We start from the raw sequence: 22,868 nt of genomic DNA, 5'->3' as shown, positions 1-22,868 counted from the left end.
AGGATGAGTTAAAAGCCACGGTCTGTGTCGTGCGTAGGGGAAAACAGCAAATGGAGGCATAAAACATCACCCCTCAGCCCAGATATCTGCTCATTTCTCCCTGCCCGTTATTTAATCCCCTCTCTGACACGGAGCCTTTTGATCGCCAAACCGTCATTTTGCACACAAACACCCCCAAAAATGTATACCCGCCTCCCCCCCAGCCCTGTGAAGCCAAACGCCCACCCCGGGGCTGAAGCGGCTCTAAAGCGGATGGATGCAGAGGAGCAAAAAGGGAGGAAAGAGGGTGAAACAGGGGAAAAAAAAAATCCGGGCAAGCTCTGATCCGCTCTGCCCCAGCGCTGCAAGAGCCACAGCCAGGCCGCCGGGATGGGGGGGACCCAAATCCTGGGGTGCGGGACCAGCGGCAGGGACAGGCGGGGAGCAGGGTAGGACCTCCTGGGTGCTGGGAACAAACACCACCCGCGCCGGCAGAGCCCAGCGCCTGCTCCAAGGGCGGACACGGCACCGTGGGATCCTGGATCCTGTGTCCCAGGGTCACCAGCATCCCTGGATCCTGTGTCCCAGGGTCACCAACATCCCCGGATCCCATGTCCCAGGGTCACCAGCATCCCCAGATCCCGTGTCCCAGGGTCACCAGCATCCCCAGATCCTGTGTCCCAGGGTCACCAGCATCCCCGGATCCCATGTCCCAGGGTCACCAACATCCCCGGATCCCGTGTCCCAGGGTCACCAACATCCCCGGATCCCATGTCCCAGGGTCACCAGCATCCCCAGATCCCGTGTCCCAGGGTCACCAGCATCCCCGGATCCCATGTCCCAGGGTCACCAACATCCCCGGATCCCGTGTCCCAGGGTCACCAGCATCCCTGGATCCCGTGTCCCAGGGTCACCAGCATCCCCGGATCCCATGTCCCAGGGTCACCAACATCCCCGGATCCCATGTCCCAGGGTCACCAGCATCCCCAGATCCCGTGTCCCAGGGTCACCAGCATCCCCAGATCCTGTGTCCCAGGGTCACCAGCATCCCCGGATCCCATGTCCCAGGGTCATCCCTGAACCGATCTGCCCAGGCCTCAGCCCCAGCCTTGGGGAGAGAAAGGCTACGAATGGGTTCGGTACGGCTTGGGAAGGGGGAAAAAAAACCCAGAGGGTTTCTGAAAAATGGAAGTTTCTCCCCCTGCCTGGAATTTCGAGCTGCTGGGAGCAGTTGGGGATGAAACTTTAAATCAAGGAAGGGCCCTGGGCATTTCCTGTAGCTGGGAGACACTGGGAGCGCTGGGAGGGGAGGAGCAAGACCCCCCCACCCCCCCGCGGCCCCAGCTTTGGGGATGGAGGGACACTGCTGCTGCGGTCCGACCCACTCGGGAAAGGGGCGTCGGGGCTGGGACGGGGGGGGGGGGGGGGGGGGAAGGGACGTCGGGGCTGGGGCGGGGGGGGGAAAGGGACGTCGGGGCTGGGGCGGGGGGGGGGGAAGGGGCGTCGGGGCTGGGGCGGGGGGGGACAGGGACGTCGGGGCTGGGGCGGGGGGGGGAAAGGGACGTCGGGGCTGGGGCGGGGGGGGGACAGGGGCGTCGGGGCTGGGGCGGGGGGGGGAAGGGACGTCGGGGCTGGGGCGGGGGGGGGGAAAGGGACGTCGGGGCTGGGGCGGGGGGGGGAAAGGGACGTCGGGGCTGGGGCGGGGGGGGAAAAGGGGCGTCGGGGCTGGGGCGGGGGGGGGAAAGGGGTGTCGGGGCTGGGGCGGGGGGGGACACGGACGTCGGGGCTGGGGCGGGGGGGGGACAGGGGCGTCGGGGCTGGGGCGGGGGGGGAAGGGGCGTCGGGGCTGGGGCGGGGGGGGGAAAGGGACGTCGGGGCTGGGGCGGGGGGGGACAGGGACGTCGGGGCTGGGGCGGGGGGGGGAAAGGGACGTCGGGGCTGGGGCGGGGGGGGACAGGGACGTCGGGGCTGGGGCGGGGGGGGGTAAAGTGGGATTAGAGGGTTAACGAAGTGGATGGGAGGACGCACGTGACTGGCTGTGGAGTGGGGGAAGTGGGCCGGGGTGTGCGAGTGGGTGTGCGGGGGGGGCGCTTGGCGATCCCTCCCTTCCCATCCCCGCCACCCCCCTCCTCCCCGGCCCCCCGCACAAAATCCGCTCCCCGGCGGCCGCCCCCGCTCCCTCCAACCTGCGGCATGGAGGCACCGGGCTGCCCGGCCTTCCCCCCGCCGCGCCGGCCTGGGCCCCCCCCGGGGCTCCCCGGAGCTCCCACCGCCTTCACCGTCGGTCCACCGGGACCCCCCCGGCATCCGCCGCCGCTCAGCCCCCGCCCGGCCCGCTGCCCGCCGGACAAGGCACAGCCCCGGTACCTGGGGGTCACCGGCCCGGGGCCCCTCGCCGTGGCCGTCAATGGGAAGCCCCTCTACCCGGCCGGGGCTGCAGGTACCGGGGCGAGCGGCGGGTGGATGGGGGGAGCCGGGGCCGCCACCCCCTCCCCGGCCCCTTCTGCCTCTCTTTCCTCCTCTCTCCCCCCGCCCGGGGGCCTGATCCTGCCGCTGCCCTCGGTGTCTGCCGGGACCCCCAGCCCTGATCCCCCCCCGAGAGTCCTATCGCGACACGCTCCCCCCGCCCCCCCTCCCCCAACAGGCTTCACCGAGGCGGCCGCTGTCGCGATATGGCCCCGTCGGAGCGGAGAGGGCATCCCCCGACGGGAGCCGCGGGGGGCCCGGGCGCTGCTCCCGGGTGTCGGGCAGCCGGGGCTGTGTCGCGACAGAGACCGAGGTCTCCGGGATCGTTCCCGCCCTCCAGAAACGGGGAGGGGGGGGGGGGGGGGAGAGGGAGAAGAAGCGGCGGGAGAGACCCGATCCCGCGGCCGCGACGGCGGGGACCGGCCCGGGCCCGCCCCGGGCGGAGTTGCGGCGGGTCCCGACGGGGCCGGAGCCCGTTACCGGGGAGGGAGCCCGTTACCGGGGCCGGAGCCCGTTACCGGAGAGGGAGCCCGTTACCGGGGCCGGAGCCCATTACCGGGGCCGGAGCCCGTTACCGGGGCCGGAGCCCATTACCGGGGCCGGAGCCCGTTACCGGAGAGGGAGCCCGTTACCGGGGCCGGAGCCCCGGAGGAGGCTGGAAAGGCGCGTCCGGCCGCCGCCTCCCGTGCCCGGGCCTCACCGGGCAGGACCGGCGGCAGCAACCGGGGCCCGGGCAGCGCCGTCAGCTCCCGCCCCGGCGGACCGGGCCGCGGGGTTTGCGGGGCTCCCCGGTACCCGGCCGTGGGGCCCCAGCGCTCCCGGTTCCCCGGTGCCCGGCCCCGGGGTGCGGGGCTCCCGGGGCTCCCGGGGCTCCGCACCCTTCCCCGGGCTCGGGCAGGACGAGGCGCTTCCCCGGGGCTCATCCCAGCGCTTCCACCCGCCGAGCAACACCCGCCGTCTCCCTCGCACTATTCCCACCCGGTCGGGACCGTCGGGGGCTCCGGTCGGGGCTCCCCGGCCTCATCCCGCCCCCCCGGGGCTCCCCGCTCCCACGGGCCTTTTATTCCACCACCCCCCCGCTTTGCTTTAATATCAGAAGAAAAAGGCAGCGGCGCGGGTGTAATGGGAACCAGGTGGGGCCCGGCAAAGCCGCCCCGCTCCCAGCCGGGGGGAACAGGTAGAAAAACCCCCGGGGACCCCGCGCTGGTCCCCTCCGCCGCGCTTACCTGCTCGGGGGGATGCTGCCCTCCCCGGGGGTGCCTTTCGCTGGTGGCTGCTGCGTCTCTTCCCCCCACCCCGGTTCCCGGGAGCCCTTTCCGTGCCCCCCATCCCTTCGCTAATGATCCCTTTGAGTTCTCCTTTCCCCTCCTGGTTAACCCAAGAATCGTACAGCTGTTCCCCAGCTGCTGACTTCCCCAGCGCCGCCGAATCTTTCGGGGGGTGTCAGTTTAGGAAGGAGGGGGGGGCGAAAAAAAAAATATATCTCTATCTTCCCTTTTTCCCATCCTCTTTGTCCCCCTGCGACGCCGTGTTTATTTAGCTACGCGCCCGTATCCTGCTCCCTTCCTGCCTTCTCCTTCTTGCTGGCCACTTATTTGTCTCCAACGCCGAAACCGGTGGGTCGCTCGGAAATGCGGCGCGTTGCCTTTGAAAAGGGAGAAAAACCCCAAACCCAATGCATTTATCGGGCCGCTTTGTGCAGCAGGATTTTTTTATTTCGGTCATTTTTCCTTATTTTTGGTCACATTTGGGTTTTTTGCCTTCACTCCGCTCCTTGGCGGGGCTTGTTTTTTATCATTAAAACCCCCCGGCCCGGAGGCCGAGCCCTTCGGAGGACAAAGCGGGGAGGAAACGGCAATTTGGCCTCGTCCCTTCGCCGTTACCCACCGCCGGGCACGTAGACAGGTCGGTACCAAGCGGGACGGGGAGCAATTGCACCCCCAAACCGTCCCCCCCGATAATGTTTTCCCCTTAATTTGAAGCAGCTGGACCTCGGCTCTCGGCTGCGCGCCGTAACCCCCAAATTGCCTTAATTAGGAAACAACCAAAAATCAAAACCGAAAGTCCAGAAAAGGCCCCGGCGGGGGCTGGTTCGGGGGACGCGGAGCCCCGGGTGGGTCCGCAGAGATGGGGACCCCGTACCCCACTCCATTGGGATGTGACGGTTAACGGGCCGGGAAGGAGGATCCATCCCGACGGAGGCGATTTCCCCCCTCGCCGGCCCCAAGCGCTGCGCTGTGCCCAAGGCCCGGCCGTGGGCCTGATCCTGCCCCTCCGAGGGGGCCGGTGGTCTCCACCTGCAGCAAACCCGAGTCTCTGGAGCTGGTGCTCGGTTTGGGAGTGAAACTAGGGCAAAACCCAGCATTTTCAGGTCATCTCCTTCCTGGGTGAAGCCCCGGTGTCCCCCCAGCTGCTGGGGTCCCCAAGCTGTCCCCCCCATCCGCTAAGCCCCTCCTCGGTTCTCCCTTCGCCGGTTCAGCTCCACGGGGTCCCAGCAGCACCCAGAGGTGTGACCGGAGCCGCTGAGCTCCGTGTGTCCCCACATGGGGACAACCAACCTTCCCAAGGGGACAAAGGTGACCTCCGAAACGCGCGGCAGTGACTTATCTCCTTGAACCCGTTTCATGAGACACCCCAGAGACGCCGCAGCAGCGAGGGGAAGGGGGGAACCCCCAAATTTCTTGCTCTGGGCCCCTGGCAGGGTGGGGAAGGGGAGCTCTTCTCGAGCAAAAAGTGTGCGGGGGGGTATTTTTCACTCCTTTCCAAATGGTTTCCTGAGAGTTACAGCTACAGGCCCGGGGGCAGGCAGAGCCTCCCCTTCAACCGAGCTCCAGCACGAGGGTCTGGATGCGGCCCCGCGCCAGGGCGAGCTGGGGTTACCGGTGGGTCCGACGTCTCTGCCCCGGGCGCAGCCGAGCAGGGCGGAGGTGTCAGCCCGTGGTGGAAGGGAGCGGGAGGAGAGGGACGAGGAGAGGGACGAGGAGAGGGACGAGGAGAGGGACGAGGAGAGGGACGAGGAGAGGGACGAGGAGAGGGACGAGGAGAGGGACGAGGAGAGGGACGAGGAGAGGGACGAGAGCTAAGCAAAGCCTTTTTTGCAAGATGATCCCATGCTCACCTTCTCTATCACCCCTCGCCCACCCCACACCCTTTGGTAGCAGCATCCAAGAGGGTCCCCGAGCAGGAGCCCCAGGCACCCATCGCTCCAGCCAGGCTTCCCTCCCACACCCTTGGGGAGCAGCACCAGCCCGCAGCTCCCCCGGGGAGGAGGGATTTTGCCCTCCCCAGCGCTGGATTCAACCACTGCATGCCTGCACTGATCCCCTTTCTCCTGGGACTGTACCCCCACAACCCCCCGGGGTGACCGTGCCCGGGGTCCTGCAGGGATGGGAGGAGGGGGGGTTGGGGCTGCGGGCACGGAGGGCGCTTGGCTTCGTTAACACCATTAACGTCATTAACACCACCCCATCTTGTGCCTCTCCCCCTGCCAGGCGGCGAGAAGGGATGCAAAGGCGGGTACCAGGCGATGCCCCCAGCCTGCCGGGCCCCCCTGAAAGCCCCGGGGGAGCTGGGGTGCCCGCTGGCAGCACCCCTGGGCAGCCTACGGGAACACGGGGTCCCCGAGCTCCCCGAGCCCCTGGGCAAGAGCAAGAAGCGGAGGAACAGGACGACCTTCAGCACGTTCCAGCTGGAGGAGCTGGAGAAGGTCTTCCAGAAGACGCATTACCCCGACGTCTACGCCCGTGAGCAGTTGGCACTACGGACGGACCTGACCGAAGCCAGGGTGCAGGTACGGGCACGGGTCCCTGGGTCCTGCAGGAATGGGCACGGCCACCCCGGGTGGTGCCGGGCAGAGCTGGAGGGTGCTTTCCCCTCCTCCATAGGGTGATGCTAAGTTAGAAGCTGTTTTTCCCAGGATTTTGCTAAGCCCCAGAGGGGAAATCCCAGCCCAGGCACTCGCCTCACCCCCCGCCACACGGTGCGGGTGCTGGTTCCCTCTCCGAGCTCCCTCCATTTCACCCCTTGTCCCCTCTCTGCAGCACCCAAAGGATAGAAAGAGCCAAAATTTGGGAGATCACTGCCGACCTGCCCCCCGGCCTCCCCTAACGTATTCCACCCCCATGCCTCCATCACCCCCAGCCTCCCTCCCCACCTCAACCCCCAAGTCAGCTCCCTCCAGCCCAGGACCAGCAGCGATGGAACTGCCATCCCAGGAGAGGGATTCCTGGGAGCTCAGCGCGGATGGGGCTGGGGGTGGCGCATCCCGGGACGTGGGGCAGGATGAGGCCCTCCCCGGCTCCGCCGACATCGCGCTTGCGTGAAGCCAGCGAGCTCCTTCCAGAGGCGTCTCCGTGTGGTTTGAGGCTCCCGGCGGGAAGAGGCGGCTGGAGGGGGCACCGGGTGGGGAGAAAAGCGAAGGCGGGCGGGTAACGAAGCGAGCAGGGAGCACCCATCGGGTGCTGGGTGCCTCGAGCCACCGAATCCTGGGTGCTGCCCTCCCTGGGGGGCAGGAGCTGGGGACAAGGCACAGGCAGGGGACACGCACCCGGAGCCTGCAACTGCCCCCCACCCCCCGCGGCTTCTGAGCCATCTCTGAGCCCTGATTTGGGGTGGATTTAGATGAAATTACCTGTAACCATGAGAGCCTCGTGGCGAGCAATCCCGGTACCACCTCCTCCTCTCCGGGAGATGCTGCTGGAGCCGTCACCGATCCCCAGCCCCAGCCAGCAGCACGGAGGGGACGTGCAGGTGGGTCATGGTGACAACGCAGGACCCAAAAAGCCTCATTCTGCATCGAAACCTGGGATAAACAAAGCCCAGAAACACAAGGGAAAGAAAAGAACCGTGCAGGGAGCAGGACTGCTGCTTTTCCGAGAGGGATAAGAGATTATTTCTGCTCTTGGTAGAAAAAAAGACTGGTGAGCTCAAACAAGGGCGGCTTCCTCCGTTCATCTCCCGTTCATCTCCCGTTCACCGGCATGCTGGGGCATCGCGTTAGGGCTCTTTTCCTGCCGGGAAGATGAGGGTGGACCTGGGCAGAGGGCTGCCCATCCCGCCCCGGGCGGGCAGGGGTCCCTGCGCCTCAGCCCCCTCCTCCTTCCCCCAGGTCTGGTTCCAGAACCGACGGGCCAAGTGGCGGAAACGGGAACGTTACGGGAAAATCCAGGAGGTGAGAGATGCCGCCGCGGCTGCCTGCCCCAGCCCCGTGTCCCCCGGGGCAGGGGTCCCTTCCCATTGCACCCCAGGTCCCCGCGGGGTGACCCACATCGCCCGTTTTTGCCCCTTCTCCCCCGCGGGCCTTGCGGTTCCATCCACCCTCGGGAAAAACATGTGGTCCCGGATGGAAAAGGGGGAAAGATGCAGCATCGCATTTTGCCATGCGCAGGAAGATGCTGCTTTATGTCCCCCTCCATCTCCTGTGGGAACATGCTCTTTGGGGCAGGTTTTGGGGTGTCCCCCCCCAAAGAAACCCCTTTAGCTGCCCCACATCCCTCACTGCTTCCTGCCCCTCTTTTCTGCAAAAGTGCCTTTTTTTTTCCCCCCCAACATTGAAAAGCGGAAAAACAATTTAAAACTCAGCTTCGCGCGCATCCCCGGTGCCGCACTCCCCCATGGCCGCCCTGCACGGCGGGAGGAAGATTTCAATCAGGATTCAAACACCACCCCCCCCCCCCCAGGCAATTAAAATAAGGCAAAAGCATCCCTCGCTTCGCACCCTGTGGGTGGGGGGGATGCAAGGGGGGGTGTGATGTGGTCCCTACCCACATTTGGCCTCCCCCCACTTCACTTTGGGCTTCTTTGGGGTTTTTTTGATTCTTTCTTCCAGCTGCAGAACAACCTCTGGCCGAGCTCCGGCCCCGGGAGCCCCGCGGGGCTCCTGCCCCCCGAGAGCATCCCGTCCCCCTGCATGTCTCCGTACCCCCACGCTCACAGCAACATCGCCGGCTTCATGGGCATCCCCGCTTCTCCCGGCCCCCACCCCGGCATCAACAGCCTCTACTCCCTGCACGGCCTCCCCACCCCGGCCCTGGGCACCCACCCCTTCGAGCCGGCACCCGAACACGACTACAAGTCGCCCACCCTGGTGCCGCTGAGGATGAAGAGCAAAGAGGCGACCAGCAGCCTGCTGAACTGGGCTACGTGATCCCCCCCGCGGGGAGGGACACGGACCGTTTGCCCCCCACCCACCCACCGGAGCGTGTCCTCCTTTCCCCCCCCAGCACCAGGGTTTGGGAGCGGGTTGGTGGGGTCACCCTTAACCCCCCCTCCCAGTGCACCCCGATCTCCGCGAGCTTTCCTGCATCCCAGCCCGCTCCATCTCACTGCTGTCAGCCCCCACCCTGGGTGAGGGGGGGGTGGTGTCGAAGCGGGGCTGCTGGGGGAGGGAAAAGTGTCACCCCCAAACCCAGTCTGCTCCAGTGGGGCTGGCACTGGCAGCTCAGGACCCCAAAAGCAGCTCCCCAAAAACCTGAGCCCCCCGCCCCAAGCACCTTCAGAGAATGGGATTTGATGGAGATACCCGGTGGTTTGCAGGGGGGTCACAGCCTCTTGGACCCCCCTGCCTGCACCCCCCCCCACCCAACTCGGGGGGCACCAGCCTTGGGTACGTCCAGGGAGGGGACTGTGCCGGCGGGGGGTGCCAGGGGAGCACCATGGCAGGGAGCACCCGGTTATTTTGGGGGTAGCGCTCCCCTCCCCAGCTGAAATTTGGCCATTGACCCCCCCACCAGTGCAGCCAGCAATGGCAGAAATTGGGCTCTTCATGTCCCAGTCCAACCGTACTGGGAAGATCCACGTAAGCTGGGACAGCTGCTCGGGGGGGGGTTACTGGGGGCAGAGGAAAACCCCCAGCCATGTTCAAGGCCCCCCCAAACTACCAGCAGCCTTTTCTACACCCCCTCGGCGGGGAAACAAGGCTCAGGACAGCTTCAGCACAGTCACCAGCTCCTGCAACGCACCGAGCCCCCCCGGACGGGCGATAAACCAGTACAGGGTGGGGGGCTGCGGGGATAAAGACATCTAAATTGAAGCCCCTGTGGGGTCACCTGTAGCCACCCCGTGCCCGTTGCCCCTCGGATCGGTGGGGCGAGGAGGTGCTTTAATCCCAGGGGGTGGGACCCCCGTCCCTGGTACCACCCCGGGTGCCCCAGTTGGGGTGTTGGGGGGCACAAGTGGTCAATTTGGTGGGTTTTCCCCATTTTGGGGGGCTCACAGGAAGCCCCTTAGTGGTGTTACCTGTATGGCCAGTCCTGGGGGTCCGGCGGGGGGATCACCTCATCGCATCCGACATGCTTCATCTGCTCCGGGGGTCCCGGGGCGCACCGCGAGTCCCTCCAAGTGCCAGGTCACGGTGACACGTCCCGTCCCATCCTCCAGCCAGCGTGACTCCCCCCCACCACAGGCAAACAGCCCAAATCAAGTCGGGAACGGGATCGCCCCTTGCTCCCGCACGTCCCATCGCCAGGAGATGCTGTCACCCCCCCCAAGGGCTCCCTCGTGCCAAAAAAACCCCAAAACTGTGATGCCACCCTGTCCCCAGCTCCTGCATCCTGATGCTGGCAGGGGGGAACCTCGGTCGGGGACCACAGACCCCTCAAGGGAGGCACCCAACCTGCCCGTCCAGCCCAATTCGGGCCAAAAACCAAGGTTTCCAGCCAAAGGGAGCCCAAATGCTCCATGACCTGTGTGGATGTTGTTCCTCACCCACCGGGCTTGGCACCCCAGGGCAGCCTGGCCACAGTGGGTGCCCCCCCACGGCGAGGCAGCCCACAACCCGGCCATGCACCCAATGGGTGCCCACCCTCACCTGGGACATCTCGCGCCCTGGCTCTCGCAGCCACCGGTGGGGATTTTGTTACTCATTTATAAACAATAAAACACATTTTTAATAAGTTATTTACGGCTCTGGCAGTGCTGTAAAAGCCGTGGCCGGGATCAGCCGACGCAGCTGGGGAACGGTTTGGAGCAGGCGGAAGGGAGCGAGGGGTGACGGAGAGCTCGGCTCAGCTCACACCTCATCTGCAAGCGTCCCGCCGGGCTCCCCGGGCCCGGCTCTGCACCGGGACTGGGTTTCGGGGGTCAGGGTGGGTGCTGGGGGCACCCAAGGTGGAAAGAAAGCACCCTGAGGGGGCTCAGCATGCTTTGCAAATAACGTGCATCACCCGTTGCCTCATCGAGGCTGAGCCAGTGTGGCTTCTCTGATGTCTACTAAGGGCTGAGTTTGCTGCCTCCTGCCTTCAGAGCCTGTGGGGTGGTCTCCAGGGCAGGGGCTGAGCAGCCCCAAAGCTGGGCTCGCTCCTGGAGCACCACGGGCTTGGCCCTGATGCATCCTGGCAGGCGACGGAGTAAATTGGGGCTGCGCCGGCCTCTCTCTGCCCCCAGTCACCACCACCACCTTTGGGCAAGGAAGCAAACAGCCTCCTCTGCTCCTGCCCTGCCTCTCCCCCCTCAAACCAGGGGTGAATCTCCCGAGATTTCACCCAGCCGAGCTGGCCGAGGCTACTGCTGCCCCCTCTGCCAGGGAAACTGAGGCACGACAAGGTGTAAGGGTAAGCTCTGCCCAGGCCAGGCATTGGGGATGGTGGGTTCAATGCCCATCTCCTCTGCTGGAAGCAGGGGCAAAAGAAAATCCCGGTGACACCACCATGCCAGTGTCAGAAATTCCAGGGCAGAACTCGGGAGGATTTGGGGAAGGGGACAGGCAAATGCCCGCTTGAACCTGCCAGCTCCTGCCCGCACCCCCGCCGAGGTCACCAGTTCCCCCAAGGCAACAGATCTGGTCGCAAGATAAATAAATATTAAATATTTCAGCGACAGGTAATCCACCCCAAGTGGGTCCTGAGGAGTGAGTGGGGTCAAGGACACTGGACAACCAAGCCGGTGCACCAGCTCAGCCCCATTGCTGCGGCCACCCGGTGCTGCTTCCCAGGGGCAGGAGGGACGGGGACGCAGACAGAGCCCAGACACGCTCGCGTCAAGAGATATCGCGAAATATATATATATATATGTACAGCTCATCCACCCCACCCAGCGGGGCGAGGGAAGACTGCAGTCTCCAGCCCTCCCCAGCCCGTCAGCAAGAGGTCAGCCCCTCAACCCCCCCGCCATCGCCCTCCCAGCACCCCCGAGACCCCAGGCAGGGTCTGGGCAGGGGGACTGACTGTTTTCCTGACACAGCAGCCCCCGCTCCCCGTGTCCCGCTGCAGCACCGAAGGGGCCCTTGCCCCACTTTGCCCTGCTCCCCGCACCGCCGCCTGCCCCCCCTTCTTGGCTCTGGCTAGTGGGGGGCAGGAGGAGGGTGATGGGGGGTGCTGCCTCCGAAAGCATCAACCAGGGGCACGCACAGGTCCCCCCCACCCAACGGGAAACTCCCAGGGCACCGTGGCCTCCACCAAGCCTTCACCCGCAGCTCAGGGTTGAGCCTGGCACAGCTGGGAAGGAGGCAGAGGGGCAGAACAGTGTCTCAGCAGGGACCCCACAGCTCCAGCCTCTCCCCACGCCCGCCACGGGGGGTCCAGGCACCCACAGACCAACCCCCCCCGCTAAAGCCTTGCTCCCCCTGCCCCTCGACAGCGGGCTGGCCTTGAGATCTCCCCAAAGCACCCCCTCCTGCCTCCCTGTCGTCCGTCACTGCAGCAGTTCCTCCCAGGAGATGGGTCGGGAGAAGACCTCCCGCTCCAGCCACAGGTCGTAGTTGACCTGGAAATCCTCGGGCAGGTCCACGCGCTGGCCCAGGACGCTCTGCAGGCAGTTGTCCACGGGCAGAAAATCGGGGTTGCTGTGCGCCCGGTCGTAGCGACGTGAGTTGAAGCGCTCGATGCTGGCGCGTAGGGCGCACTCCTCTGCCTGGAAGTCCCAGGGCCGGGCATCCAGGTCTGGGCAGAGGGAATATGGGTGTCAGAGAGGAGCTGGGGGTCCTTCAGTCATCCCAAATCCCTCAAGAAAGGTCTTTGCAGGACCTTACAAAAAGCAACAGGCAGGGTGCAGAGCAGGCACCCACCAACAGCTTCAACACCAGCCAGTGCCAGCCCTTTCCCTCTTCCCTGCAATGCCACCACCCCAAATCCCTCCCTGCACCCCAGACCTGAGGGCTGCACAAGCCCTACGCAGGAAAGTGACAGCTCTGGGCACAGACACATCGCTGCACGGAGCAGGAAGGACAGCGGGTAACGGGATGCTCTGCAGCCGCTGTGAAGGACGTACCGTTGCCATAAGCCCAGTCGTCATTGAGACGGTGCCGCACTTTCTGGTAGATGGCTGACATGGTCTTCATGTTGCTCTTCCTCCACTGCCGGCCCAGGTACTTGGTCTGTACCTTGAGCAGCTTCAGCACGTAGAGCTGCATCATGGCCTGCTTCACCTTCAGCGCCCGCTTCAGGATGGGTGCTGACTTGAACACCACCAGCATCTGCGGGAAACAGCCCCCCCAGGAGCCGGGGACAGAGGGGTGACATGGCTGGGATGGGTACGTGGGTACCCGCCGTCACACACATGCCAACCCCCTCCCCTCCAGCACACACAAACCCTTCTCTGCAGCGCGTACTCTCCCTCACCCCTTCCACCCACTCTCCCTTGCCTCCTGCTCCCCAGCAAGGCCTGGGGTGCAGCACAAAGGGCACCCCAAGGTATCCACAGCCCCCTCACCCAGTCCAGGCGCCCTGCGACAGCCCACTCCAGCTGGGCTGAGCCCCAGCGTGTTCCCCAGCCCTCACCATGGTGCGGGAATGCTTCCACTTGGTCAGCTTGTTCAGGATGCGCAGGAGGTTTATGCAGGAGAAGAGATTCCTCCAGCAAAACTGGTTGTTGTCACCGGCTTCCTGCGGGAAACGCAGAGGCCAGGATCAGGCAAGAGATCGGAGCGGGGATGAGGAGAGGCTGTTCTGCTCCAAGGACCCTTGCCCAAAGGGGCACAGCACAGCACGCAGGCAGGAGACGTCTGCCAGCCCCATGCACCCCCCCAAAACCCCAGCAGCACCAGCGTGCGAGCGCAGGAGTGCCGAGGGTGCCAGGGGCTGGGTGCTGAAGCCCTGCTGCATCCCCACACCCATGATCCCCCCCGGGAAGCACCCCAGGGCGCCAGCACCCAACAGAGAAGGGGACAACTTACCAGGCTCTCCGCCGTCAGCTCTGGCAGCTCGTGCACCACGCAGTATGGGTAGTCCAGGACGGAAATGCTGCAGGAAGGAGAGGGGGTGTCATGGTGCTCCCCCAGATCCTACCTGGCCTGGGGGCAATGCAGCCCCACACCTCCCACCCACCAGAGATCAGCTGCGGTGGGCACTTCCCCGGGTCTGTCTGCACCAGAGCCATGGCCGGAGAGGGATTGTGGAGGGGCAAAGCAAGCAGGGACCCCCTCCTCACACCCAGCAGGGATGCGGGTGGGCAGCCCCCTCCATTACCTGTTCTTGGCAGTGATGTAGGACATGATGTTCTGGTTGAAGAACTTCAGGATGAGGGGGATGCAGTTGGCAAAGACCAGATGCTGGGCCATGTACTCAAACTGGGGAGAAAGGTGGGTGAACGGGGACCCACCCTGGGTCCTGCTCGTCCCCAAAACCCCATGCAGGGTGGCCGGACCCTGGCCCGCCTCACCTGGTAGATGTGATTGAGCTTGAAATGCTTGAGCAGGAGGAGCAGCACGGCAGAAATAGCTTTGACTATGATCTCCTTGTGCCGATTGACATCCACCCCCAGCTTCATGCTCTGCAGCACTGTGGTCCTGGGAGACACAGAGGGATCCTTGGGAGGGGGCACTGTCCGCACCCAGCCAGCCCCGGAGGTGTCGGCAGACAGTCCTGCCATCCCCAGGGCTCTCAGCAGCCACCCGCAGCCAGCTCCTGCAGCAACGCACAATTCCTGGCACGCCACCGAGCAGAAGAGGGTCAGCTCACCCAGGAGGCCTCAGCACAGCCCCAGCCCAAACCGCACCGCTCTGCCTGGCTCCCACCACCACCCAGTGCCTCCGCTCGCCCTCCACGGTCACTCACGGCATCTCCTCCGGCAAGACGTCTGCCAGGATGTTGATGGAGTCCGTCTTGGCTTTGGAGGTGGGGGCTGCAGCAAGGAGGATCTTCAGCAGAGCAATCTGGGGGGGAAGGAAGAAAAAGGGGATGGGAACAGGGGGACCGGCCATGGGGCCCGCCTCCCCACTGCAGGAGGGAGTAACAGGGATGTATATGTGGGGAGGGAAGAAAACCTGGGGGGCATCACTGAAAAGGAAGGGAGCAGTGGAGGGAGGCCCCAGGGTGAGGCACCCCCAGATCAGCTCCAGGAGGACAGAGCAGAGCCCGGGGGACCCCCAGTGCTCCCCAGCTCACCATGTACTGCGGCAGGCTTGGCAGGAGGCCCTGGTACAGGATCTCCGCAGGGACTTGCTCCACTTCTTCCTCCCCCTGGCACCAGGAAAGACCAGAAAACCTCATACCAGGAGCTGCCACCAGCGCCGTGGGCCTGGCTCAGCCTCAGGCTCCCCAACCCCAAGGGCACGATACCCCAGCTCCTGCCTGAAGCCTCCCCACACACCCCACCCTCTACCCCAGGGCAATCACTCCTCCCTCCCCAGTGAAGCAAACCCCCCAGCCCTGCCAAAAACCAAAAGGCCTGATGGGACCAAGTGCCCCCAGCTCCCAGCCTGGGAGATTCAATCCCATCCTCATCCCCACACTCACCCCGGAGAGTGGGGAGCGCAGGTACTCGTCTTCCATGTGCACTTGCACCTCTGCGATGGACGTGTACTTGTGCTGCACGGGGAGAGAGCAGGGCTTCACACCACGGACGCCCCCATCGATGCCACCAGCCCCAGCCTCCCTGTTTTTTTTTTTTTTAAGCCTCCCTGTTATTCCTGTCCCAGTGGTGACCGATTTTGATGGGCAGGGTGGTGGCTGCTGGCCTCATCTCTGGGACAACCCCAGTAAGAAAGTGATGAAGCCAGCGAGGAAAGGGGCTCGGCCAGCCTGGGAGACCAGGGACGGGACGAAAACTTGAGGCCACTCCCGTCACAGGGCTGAGCCAGTGGGAGAGGGGTCAGGAAAACACCAGTGACCCTGACCTGCGATCGGTGCAGGGGGCTGGGGAAAGGGCACCCACACAAAGGCAAGGGCTGGAGGAATTCATCAACGGACTCACCAGCTTCAGGGTTCGGATGCTCTCGTGGATGGGCCTGGGCAAGCCCACCACCGTGTTGGTATCACTAGAGAGAAGGAAAGAGCCAGGCTGGGTGCATGCAGGAGCACACCTCAGCCACCCATGGGCGGGTCAGAGACCAGCCCCCCTCAAGAAGGACCCAGCAAGCTCAGCACTCCTCTGCGGCCAAGCACAGGGCAACGGCAGCCCCCACCCTAGTAGCCTCTGCCACAACCCCCCTTGAATTAGCAGCTCCCCAGGATGGCTCTGCGAGAACCCACCTGCCCAGAGTGTAGCCGATGAACTTGCTGCGGCTGGACTCCAGGAACATCTCAATGTCCTTCTCTCTGCAACAAAGGGACAAGGGGAAGAGTCACATCTTCCCATCCGCCTGGGTACACCACAGCCCCAGGCACAGAGCATCAGGGAAAGCCTCGCAGTCAGATAAAGGAGATGGTGCTGAGCCCACCCCACCGAGAGAACAGCCACCAAGTGACCATCCCATCCTCAACATCTTCCCCACAGCCCTGCTGAACTTCTCAATATTTAACAGCCTCCGTTCTCCTCAGCCCGCTCCAGCTCTCCCTGCAGGTCAGCCCCAGGGACTCACCGGACCTTGGGGGCCCAGGGCAGCCCCTTGGGGCAGGTGATGCGGTCACTGGGCGGGTGCTGGGTGGGTGGAGGCATCACTTCGTCCCGTTCGAGGGGGAAGGTCTCTCCCTCCAGGCTGTTGTCGTCATCATTTTCCTCCTCTTCCTCGCGGGAGTCGTCAGCTTTGTAAGGGTCCCGCTCGTTAAAGGCATCGAGGTTATCCTGCTTAATCAGGGCCTGAAGACAGAAGAGCAGGCAGGTAAATATCCTGGGGACAAGTTGCTCCAAGGTCAGTGCCCAGACCCCAGAAGTCCCCTCATTAATGTCACCATCCCCAGCTCCTTGCACCGGCCTCACCTTGTGCTCCCGCCGGCCTCGCTTCTGCTGCTGCTCGATCAGATCGGAGGCGGATGCGGGCGGGGAGGCAGCTCGCATGTTGCGGATCACTTTAATGCTGTCCTCCGGGAGCGGCGGGAGGCCCAGGATCTCCCGTTTCTCTGCCTTCATGCTCTGGAGCTCCTCAAAGCCCCCCAGGGTGCACTGCAAGGGAGACGACGGCACCCTGAACGCGGGGGACTCCTCAACACAAGGCACCGGGGGCTCCTCCACCTGCTCTCCCCCAAATTCACTCTCCAGGAGTCCTATATCCTTCCCCAGGGTGTAAAACAAGAGCTGCCTGTCCCCACGCTGCTCTTGTCATTGTGAAAGGCAGAAGGGACAGGAAGGTGTTCAGGGATCCACAATTGAAGTGTCTGGACCTTTTCTTCCAGGCAGACCCCAACCATGGACCTCACTTTGGGTCCGTGCTTGGTATCCAGCTCCAGACACCAATATCCAATGCTCCCGTGTGGGGTGAAACCTGGAGGTGGGTTTAAGAGGGTGCAAACTACTCGGCTGAATGCCAGAAAAAGACAATTGAGCAATTACAGCAAGCTCCGAGGGCAGAACTTCCTTCCTCTGCCAAACAAAAAAAACACAAGACACTTGTCGGCACACCCCACAGCCTCTCCTTACCAGCACAGTTTTCCAGAGCAAGAGCAGCACCTTCTTCATGGGGAAGTGTGGAGCGTGGCCGCTGCAGAATTTGGTCACCATCCCAAAGAGCATGACGGAGAAGGGCTCGTTGTTGTACAGCGGGGCTCCTGGAACCACATGGTAGTGATAGCCAGGCATTCCTCGTCCCCGTCCTCACCCCAACCACCAGCCCCTTCGCCCTCCCACGGCCTCTGCCGTCTGGCACCCCCCCATCTCCGAGATCCTCATCTCACCCCAGACAGCGCCTCTCTTCCTTTCCAAGACCTTGTACCCTCCATAATTTCTTACCTCTGTGTTAAGAGGAAACGACAGCCCCAATATTCAATATTTTTCCCCAGGAAGAGAGCAGCCAGACAGCAGAAAAGGCTGGTTGGCTTCCTCTGCTCATCCCCCTTTGCCCCACCAGCAAGGTTCAGCTTAGCAGAAACCAACCCAGCGCTGCCAGCCCCCATTAACTGAGGGCTAGAGCCAAATTCCATCTCACTCTTCAGCCCTGGAAACCTCCATTCCATCAGCCCCCCAGCGCCTGGTCCTCACCCAGCTCTGCTCGGAAGGTCTGTCTCATGCTCTTCCACTCGGGTTTGTCCCCCTCGGCCTCCTGCCGAACAGTCTCCACGATCAGGTACATGATGTTCAGCAGCACCCTGCAAAAAGCAGAAGGTCGGGCGAATCACCAGAGGTTGAGATGGAGGCACCACCGGCACCCAGGGCTCTGGGGGGAGGCTGGATCAGCCCAGACCACAGCCGGCCTCCACGCACTCACTCCACATCAGGGGAAAAAAAAGTCTCTGCAAGTCAAAGCAGGAAAAAAAAATTGCTTTCCCATACTTTTACTGCTTTCATGTCCCTGACCAGCCACATGCCTGCTGTGTGGGCTGAGCACAAGGGACATTTACTGGCTGAGCAGACCCGAGTGCACCCGACGACGCTCACGGAGCCAGGGCAGAAGCTGGGACAGCCCTGGGACCGCTCTGGTGCCTGCCAGCCTGTCTCAGCCCACCAAAGAAAGCAGCAAACACGGGGTCCCCCTCTCACCCCCAGAGCATCCCCTCCTCCCAAGCCCTGCTCCGTACCTCAGGTCCGTGCTGTCAGCCAGGGAGATGGCCGGCTTTCTCACGGCACTGCTGCAAGCCGCGCTGTTACTGTGGAGGGAAAACAGCCCCAGAGGGGCCTTTGGAGACATTTTAACTCCACCACGAGCAACCCACATGCCAGAGCCAAACCCTGGAACAGATACTGCTGCAGAGAGTCCCCTGTTCACAGTGCAGTTGAGGGAGGAGGAACAGACCCCTCTCTATTTGCTGCCAGGCAGCATGTCTCAGAGTGAATTTCTGTACAAATCAGGTATAATACTACATTACATATCCACCCAGAACAACGGGAGTCATTCTGGTGGCTGCAGGAATCAGATTAGGGATAGACAGAGCAGGAATGGGAACTGGAAAAACTCCTGCCAAGGAGCTCCAGAGCCATTTCTGAAGTGCTTTCCCCCAGTACTCACTCAATCTCCATGTTCAGCAGCTCCACCAAAGCGTTGAACGTCCCCACCTCCAGCAAGAGGAAGATGTTGTACCTCATCCAAGCCTGCACCTCGGCCTCAGAGCCGCACTCCCCAAACGTGCCTGCAACGATACCCTCGCTGGATCCCGTCTCCGCAGGGATCCCGAGGCCCTCCCACACCGCCAGAGCACTTTGCAGGGGACAATGAAAAACACAGCCTTCATTTTAAGGCAAAAAGTCGGACACAGAGGACGGAACTGCCCTCCTGTGGGTAACGCAGCCCAGGTCTGGCAGAGCCAGGATAGCACGGGGAAGTCGGCCGAATTTTGGACCAAACTCCTATAAACTGTCTGGCTCCCATGAGAATTAGCTTCCTTCCAGACATGCCAGGTGAAATCAAAAATGCAAGAAAAGAAAATGATTTTAAATATTTTAAATTGATAGCCTCCAATCCATTATCTGGATTTGGCAATGGGGAAAGTAAGGGGACAGAAGTCCGGTGTCACCTTGGGCAACGTAAAGGATGGCTCGGGCAACCCTCAGCCTCTTCTCCCGCGCGGTGACCTCCAGCCCGTCGAGAAGCCGCATGGCGTGGGTGCGGTGCTGGTTCTTGTCCAGCTCGGTCCATTTCTTGTCCCGCACTGAAAAGCCAAAGCAGGCAGGCTGAGGGCACAGGGCACCTCTGCCTGCCCTGGACACAAACATCACTGGAACAGCTCAAAAGGATTCAGCATGACAGAAAACAGGGCTGCCCCAGGGAACACCGTGCTCCTGGGAGTAACGCCCAGGCACGCGTGATCGGCCCAGCGGGACCGTCTCCTGCCTTCCATCAGACGACTGGATGAATCACATCCATCTGAACCGGTGCTGGCAGCTGATGGGAAATGAGCTGGATGTTCTTGCTGCTGCCAGTATGTTCCAGCACAGCCATCCTGGCGCCGATGAACCACCTCGGACATCAACACCAGCAAACGCTGAATGCAGTGGAGGGCAGTGAGCGGCGCTCCAGGGCCAACCCACGCACACTAATGAGGTCTCCAGTACAAACCGCGTGAAGATTGCCAGTGCACGGCTCGAGCTTTCTGATGCAGCATTAATGCATCAACCCCCGCGTCTCCTTCGGGAGATCCCTGTCCCTCCCCAGAGGGATGAGAGGTCCAAGAGAAGGGTCTTACCGTGGATCCTGAAGTCCTCCTCAAAGCACTTGCGGTTGAGCAGGAACTCTGGCCCTTCCGTGTAGCTGTACAGCTCTGCCGAAAGAGTACAGAGGAAAATCTCCGGCATGGAGCCATCGGAGAAAGCTGCAAGCCGGCCACGTTAATTGCAGTTTTATCCAAGATGAGGGAAATTCAAAAAATATACCCAGCATAAGGCTACAAAACCTAATTACATAATATCACTTCCCTTTTAACATGAATGAGGTGTTTAAAGACAACAGAGTAATACTGGAGTTGAAAGAGCTCCTTTAATCACTACCAGGAAAGAAAATCATGGCTGACCAATCAATCCATCAGGACGAGTTCCTTACCAGAGAGCTCTGCTGCCCATTTATCAGTATCTGCATATTCAAACTCCAGGTCTGGGGACTCCGAATAGCCCTGAAAGCAGAGGAAGAATTCAGTTAAATTACAGCATTTTTCAGGAAAAAACAAATCCCCAAGACATTCACAATTCACCTCATCCTCCCGCGAATCCAGGATTGTATCTTCCGTCTAAGAGACCAAAACCGTACCCGCCGCAGCGTAAACGTTACCAAGGCGACTCCGACCCACCTCCTGCATCTCCATCCCAGCTCTCCCCAGCTCCGCCGCATTGAGCCACGCTGCGCTTCACTGATGGGCAGCCCCTGCCACTGCACCACCTCTAAAACACTCCGGGAGCCCCAAAAGGCCAAAAAATAAAGCAGGAGACGGGGCGTGTTTAATCTCAGGGCGGGGAGTGGGTTATGTGGGACGAGAGAGCTCTCGGAGCGCACCCATTTTGCACAGATGTGTGAAAATTTGGGCTATTCCCCCCGTGCCGACCGGAGGGATGCCAGCAGATGTGAATAGCGAGAAAGAAACAACTCCAAGCAGCTTTGGCGAGGCTGGAAAAACAGCCAGGAGAAGCCTCAGAGCACAAAACATCTGCTCCCCTTCAGTAAGTCATCAACGTCATCAGCAAAACCCTCCTGAGTCTCAGGGCACTTGCTCCCAAGCGAGGGGCAGATCCAACCCACCGGCTCCTCGAAGGGTGGTGGGTCTGCACTGCTCTGTGGGGCTGGGAGCCATTCCCCAGCACCCAAGCCTGACACAGACCTCCTCACGGCCCTCTTCCATCATTCCGGGGAGCGTCCCCCATCCTGGTGAGGACACCATGGAAGTGGATGGCTCTAGAGCCTTCCCAGGACAGATTTGGGGGACACGATGGAAAAGCCATGGGGTAAACCAGCTCTACCCAGACCCACACAATCCTCCAGGTCCCCCACGGCTCAGGGGTCCCCACCAGGACCTCAGTGACTCCTTGGAGGGGTCGGTCACCCCTTGCCAGAGCCATCCCTGGCCACCGCAGCGGGACCGACCCGATGCACGGGGACCCAACGGCCCAGCCCTCGCCACAGCCCGGCCACCGCCGCGCAGGGCCGGCACCGACCGGCAAAGCCGGGGAGAAGCCCCCAGCCGGGGCGGTGAGAGCCCAGAGCAGCCCTGGAAGGAGGGCGGTCGGTGCCGGGCCCGGTTGGGGGCTCAGGACCGAGTCACCCTCATTCCAGACAGGTCAAACCAACCCAGACTTGGGGAAGAGTTGGATGAACGGGAAACCGGCACCGACCTGAGCCTGGCACCGACCCGAGCCCGGCACCGACCCGAGCCCGGCACCGGCCCAGGCGGGCTCTGGGCAGAGCCGGTACCAAACGGGCCTGGCAGAGAGGAGCCTCTCGGCTCCACAGAGCGGGTGCCGGCCCGCACAGCCCCGGTGCAGGCGCGCCAAGCCAAGGCTTTGGGCCGGCAGGACCGGCCCCAGGGGAACCGGTACCGAAGCACCGGCTCCGGGGGGAACGGCTGGTCCAGGACCGGCCCGGGGGAAGGCGGAGTCCAAGCAGGGCGAGAACCACCGCGTGGGTCAGGACTGAAGCGGACGGCGGAGCCCACGGGCACCGGCACAGCACGGGCGGGCCCCGGGCCCACAGCGGGGAGGACGACGCGGCCCGGCCCGGCCCGCCCGGGAAGGCCGCCCCCCCCCCCCGCCCCGCGGAGCCGGGCCCGGCGGCAGCGGCGCTGACCTCGGAGTCCTTGCGCGGCGGGCGGCCCAGGTCGCGGGCCTTGCCGGGCGGCGCCGCTCCGCCGCGGGCCTTGTTGTTGCCCGGGAGCGGCCCCGCGCCCCCAACGCCGCCGCCGCCGCCGCCCGGCTCCATGTCGGCCGCCCTCCACCGCGCCGAGCTCTCGCGAGGACTCACCCCCCCCTCTCGCGGGAGCGGCAGGGAGAGCCGGGGCAGTGCCGCCGCCATGTTGGGAGTGGCACCGGGGGACGGTGCTCCGGCCGCTCGGGCAGCTGCGATGAGGCTCTGTCCGCCGACCCCACCGCCCCGCCGCGGCGGCTGCGTCACCGCCCAGTGCCGCCCGCCCCCGGCGGCCACGGCCGGCGCGGTGCTGGGCCCGGCGGCGAGCTCCGCCCCCGCGCGGCCATCTTAGGTGTGGCACGCCGCTGGCCTCAGCCATGTTGGGAGCGGCACTTCCGCCCTCCCTCGGCCCGGGGAGGCGGGGCCCGGCCGCTGGAGGCCGCCATGTTGGGAGTGGCAGAAAGGGGCAGAGCGGTGGGGTGGGACTCTCCGGCCCACCCCCCAAACTGAGGGGCCTACAAGAAGTGAGTCTTCAAATCAAGGGGCTGGGGGGGGGTCTCAGAGGGGGGGTCTGATAGGGCTCAGAGGGGAGCCAGACCCCAGCAGAGGGACGTGATGGGGTTTAAACCCCAAGTGAAAGGGCCCAGGGGGGGTTGGAAGGGGTCTGACCCCAAAATCCAGGGCCCCAGGGATGGCTCAGGGGGTCCCGGTGGGGCCCAAAGCCCATCTGGAGGTGGCCAAAGGCAGATCCCAGCCCAAGCCCTGGGCTTGGACACAACTTGGGGTCCCCAAGGGACTGCATTCGCTCGCTTTTCCAAATAAACTGCCCACACGCAAAAGCGTTTCGTTTTTCCTAATA

General features: G+C 63.5%; 2 protein-coding genes across 2 annotated transcripts; one reads left to right on the top strand and one right to left on the bottom strand.

Moving 5' to 3' along the window:
- Positions 1–2,172: 2,172 nt before the first annotated feature.
- On the top strand, positions 2,173–8,590 carry ALX3 (ALX homeobox 3). Its single transcript, XM_059831312.1, has 4 exons — positions 2,173–2,419; positions 5,937–6,235; positions 7,553–7,615; positions 8,273–8,590. The coding sequence occupies exons 1-4, from the start codon at positions 2,173–2,175 to the stop codon at positions 8,588–8,590; spliced, it is 927 nt and encodes a 308-aa protein (XP_059687295.1).
- Positions 8,591–12,014: 3,424 nt separating this feature from the next.
- On the bottom strand, positions 12,015–22,084 carry STRIP1 (striatin interacting protein 1). The gene is made up of 21 exons (XM_059831120.1): positions 21,953–22,084; positions 20,222–20,291; positions 19,869–19,943; positions 19,200–19,334; positions 18,695–18,815; positions 18,267–18,335; positions 17,731–17,837; positions 17,173–17,300; positions 16,516–16,698; positions 16,178–16,395; positions 15,849–15,914; positions 15,571–15,634; positions 15,114–15,185; positions 14,763–14,837; positions 14,433–14,530; positions 14,038–14,164; positions 13,845–13,945; positions 13,553–13,619; positions 13,158–13,262; positions 12,649–12,853; positions 12,015–12,320 (listed from the first exon to the last, which is right to left on the bottom strand). The coding sequence occupies exons 1-21, from the start codon at positions 22,082–22,084 to the stop codon at positions 12,073–12,075; spliced, it is 2,466 nt and encodes an 821-aa protein (XP_059687103.1). The 3' UTR covers positions 12,015–12,072.
- Between the last annotated feature and the right edge of the window lie 784 nt (positions 22,085–22,868).

This window comes from Gavia stellata, chromosome 30 (genome assembly GCF_030936135.1).
Source record: "Gavia stellata isolate bGavSte3 chromosome 30, bGavSte3.hap2, whole genome shotgun sequence".
NCBI classification, from domain to species: domain Eukaryota; kingdom Metazoa; phylum Chordata; class Aves; order Gaviiformes; family Gaviidae; genus Gavia; species Gavia stellata.
The sequence above is the reverse complement of the archived record's forward strand: the minus strand, read 5'-3'. Positions and strand labels throughout refer to the sequence as shown.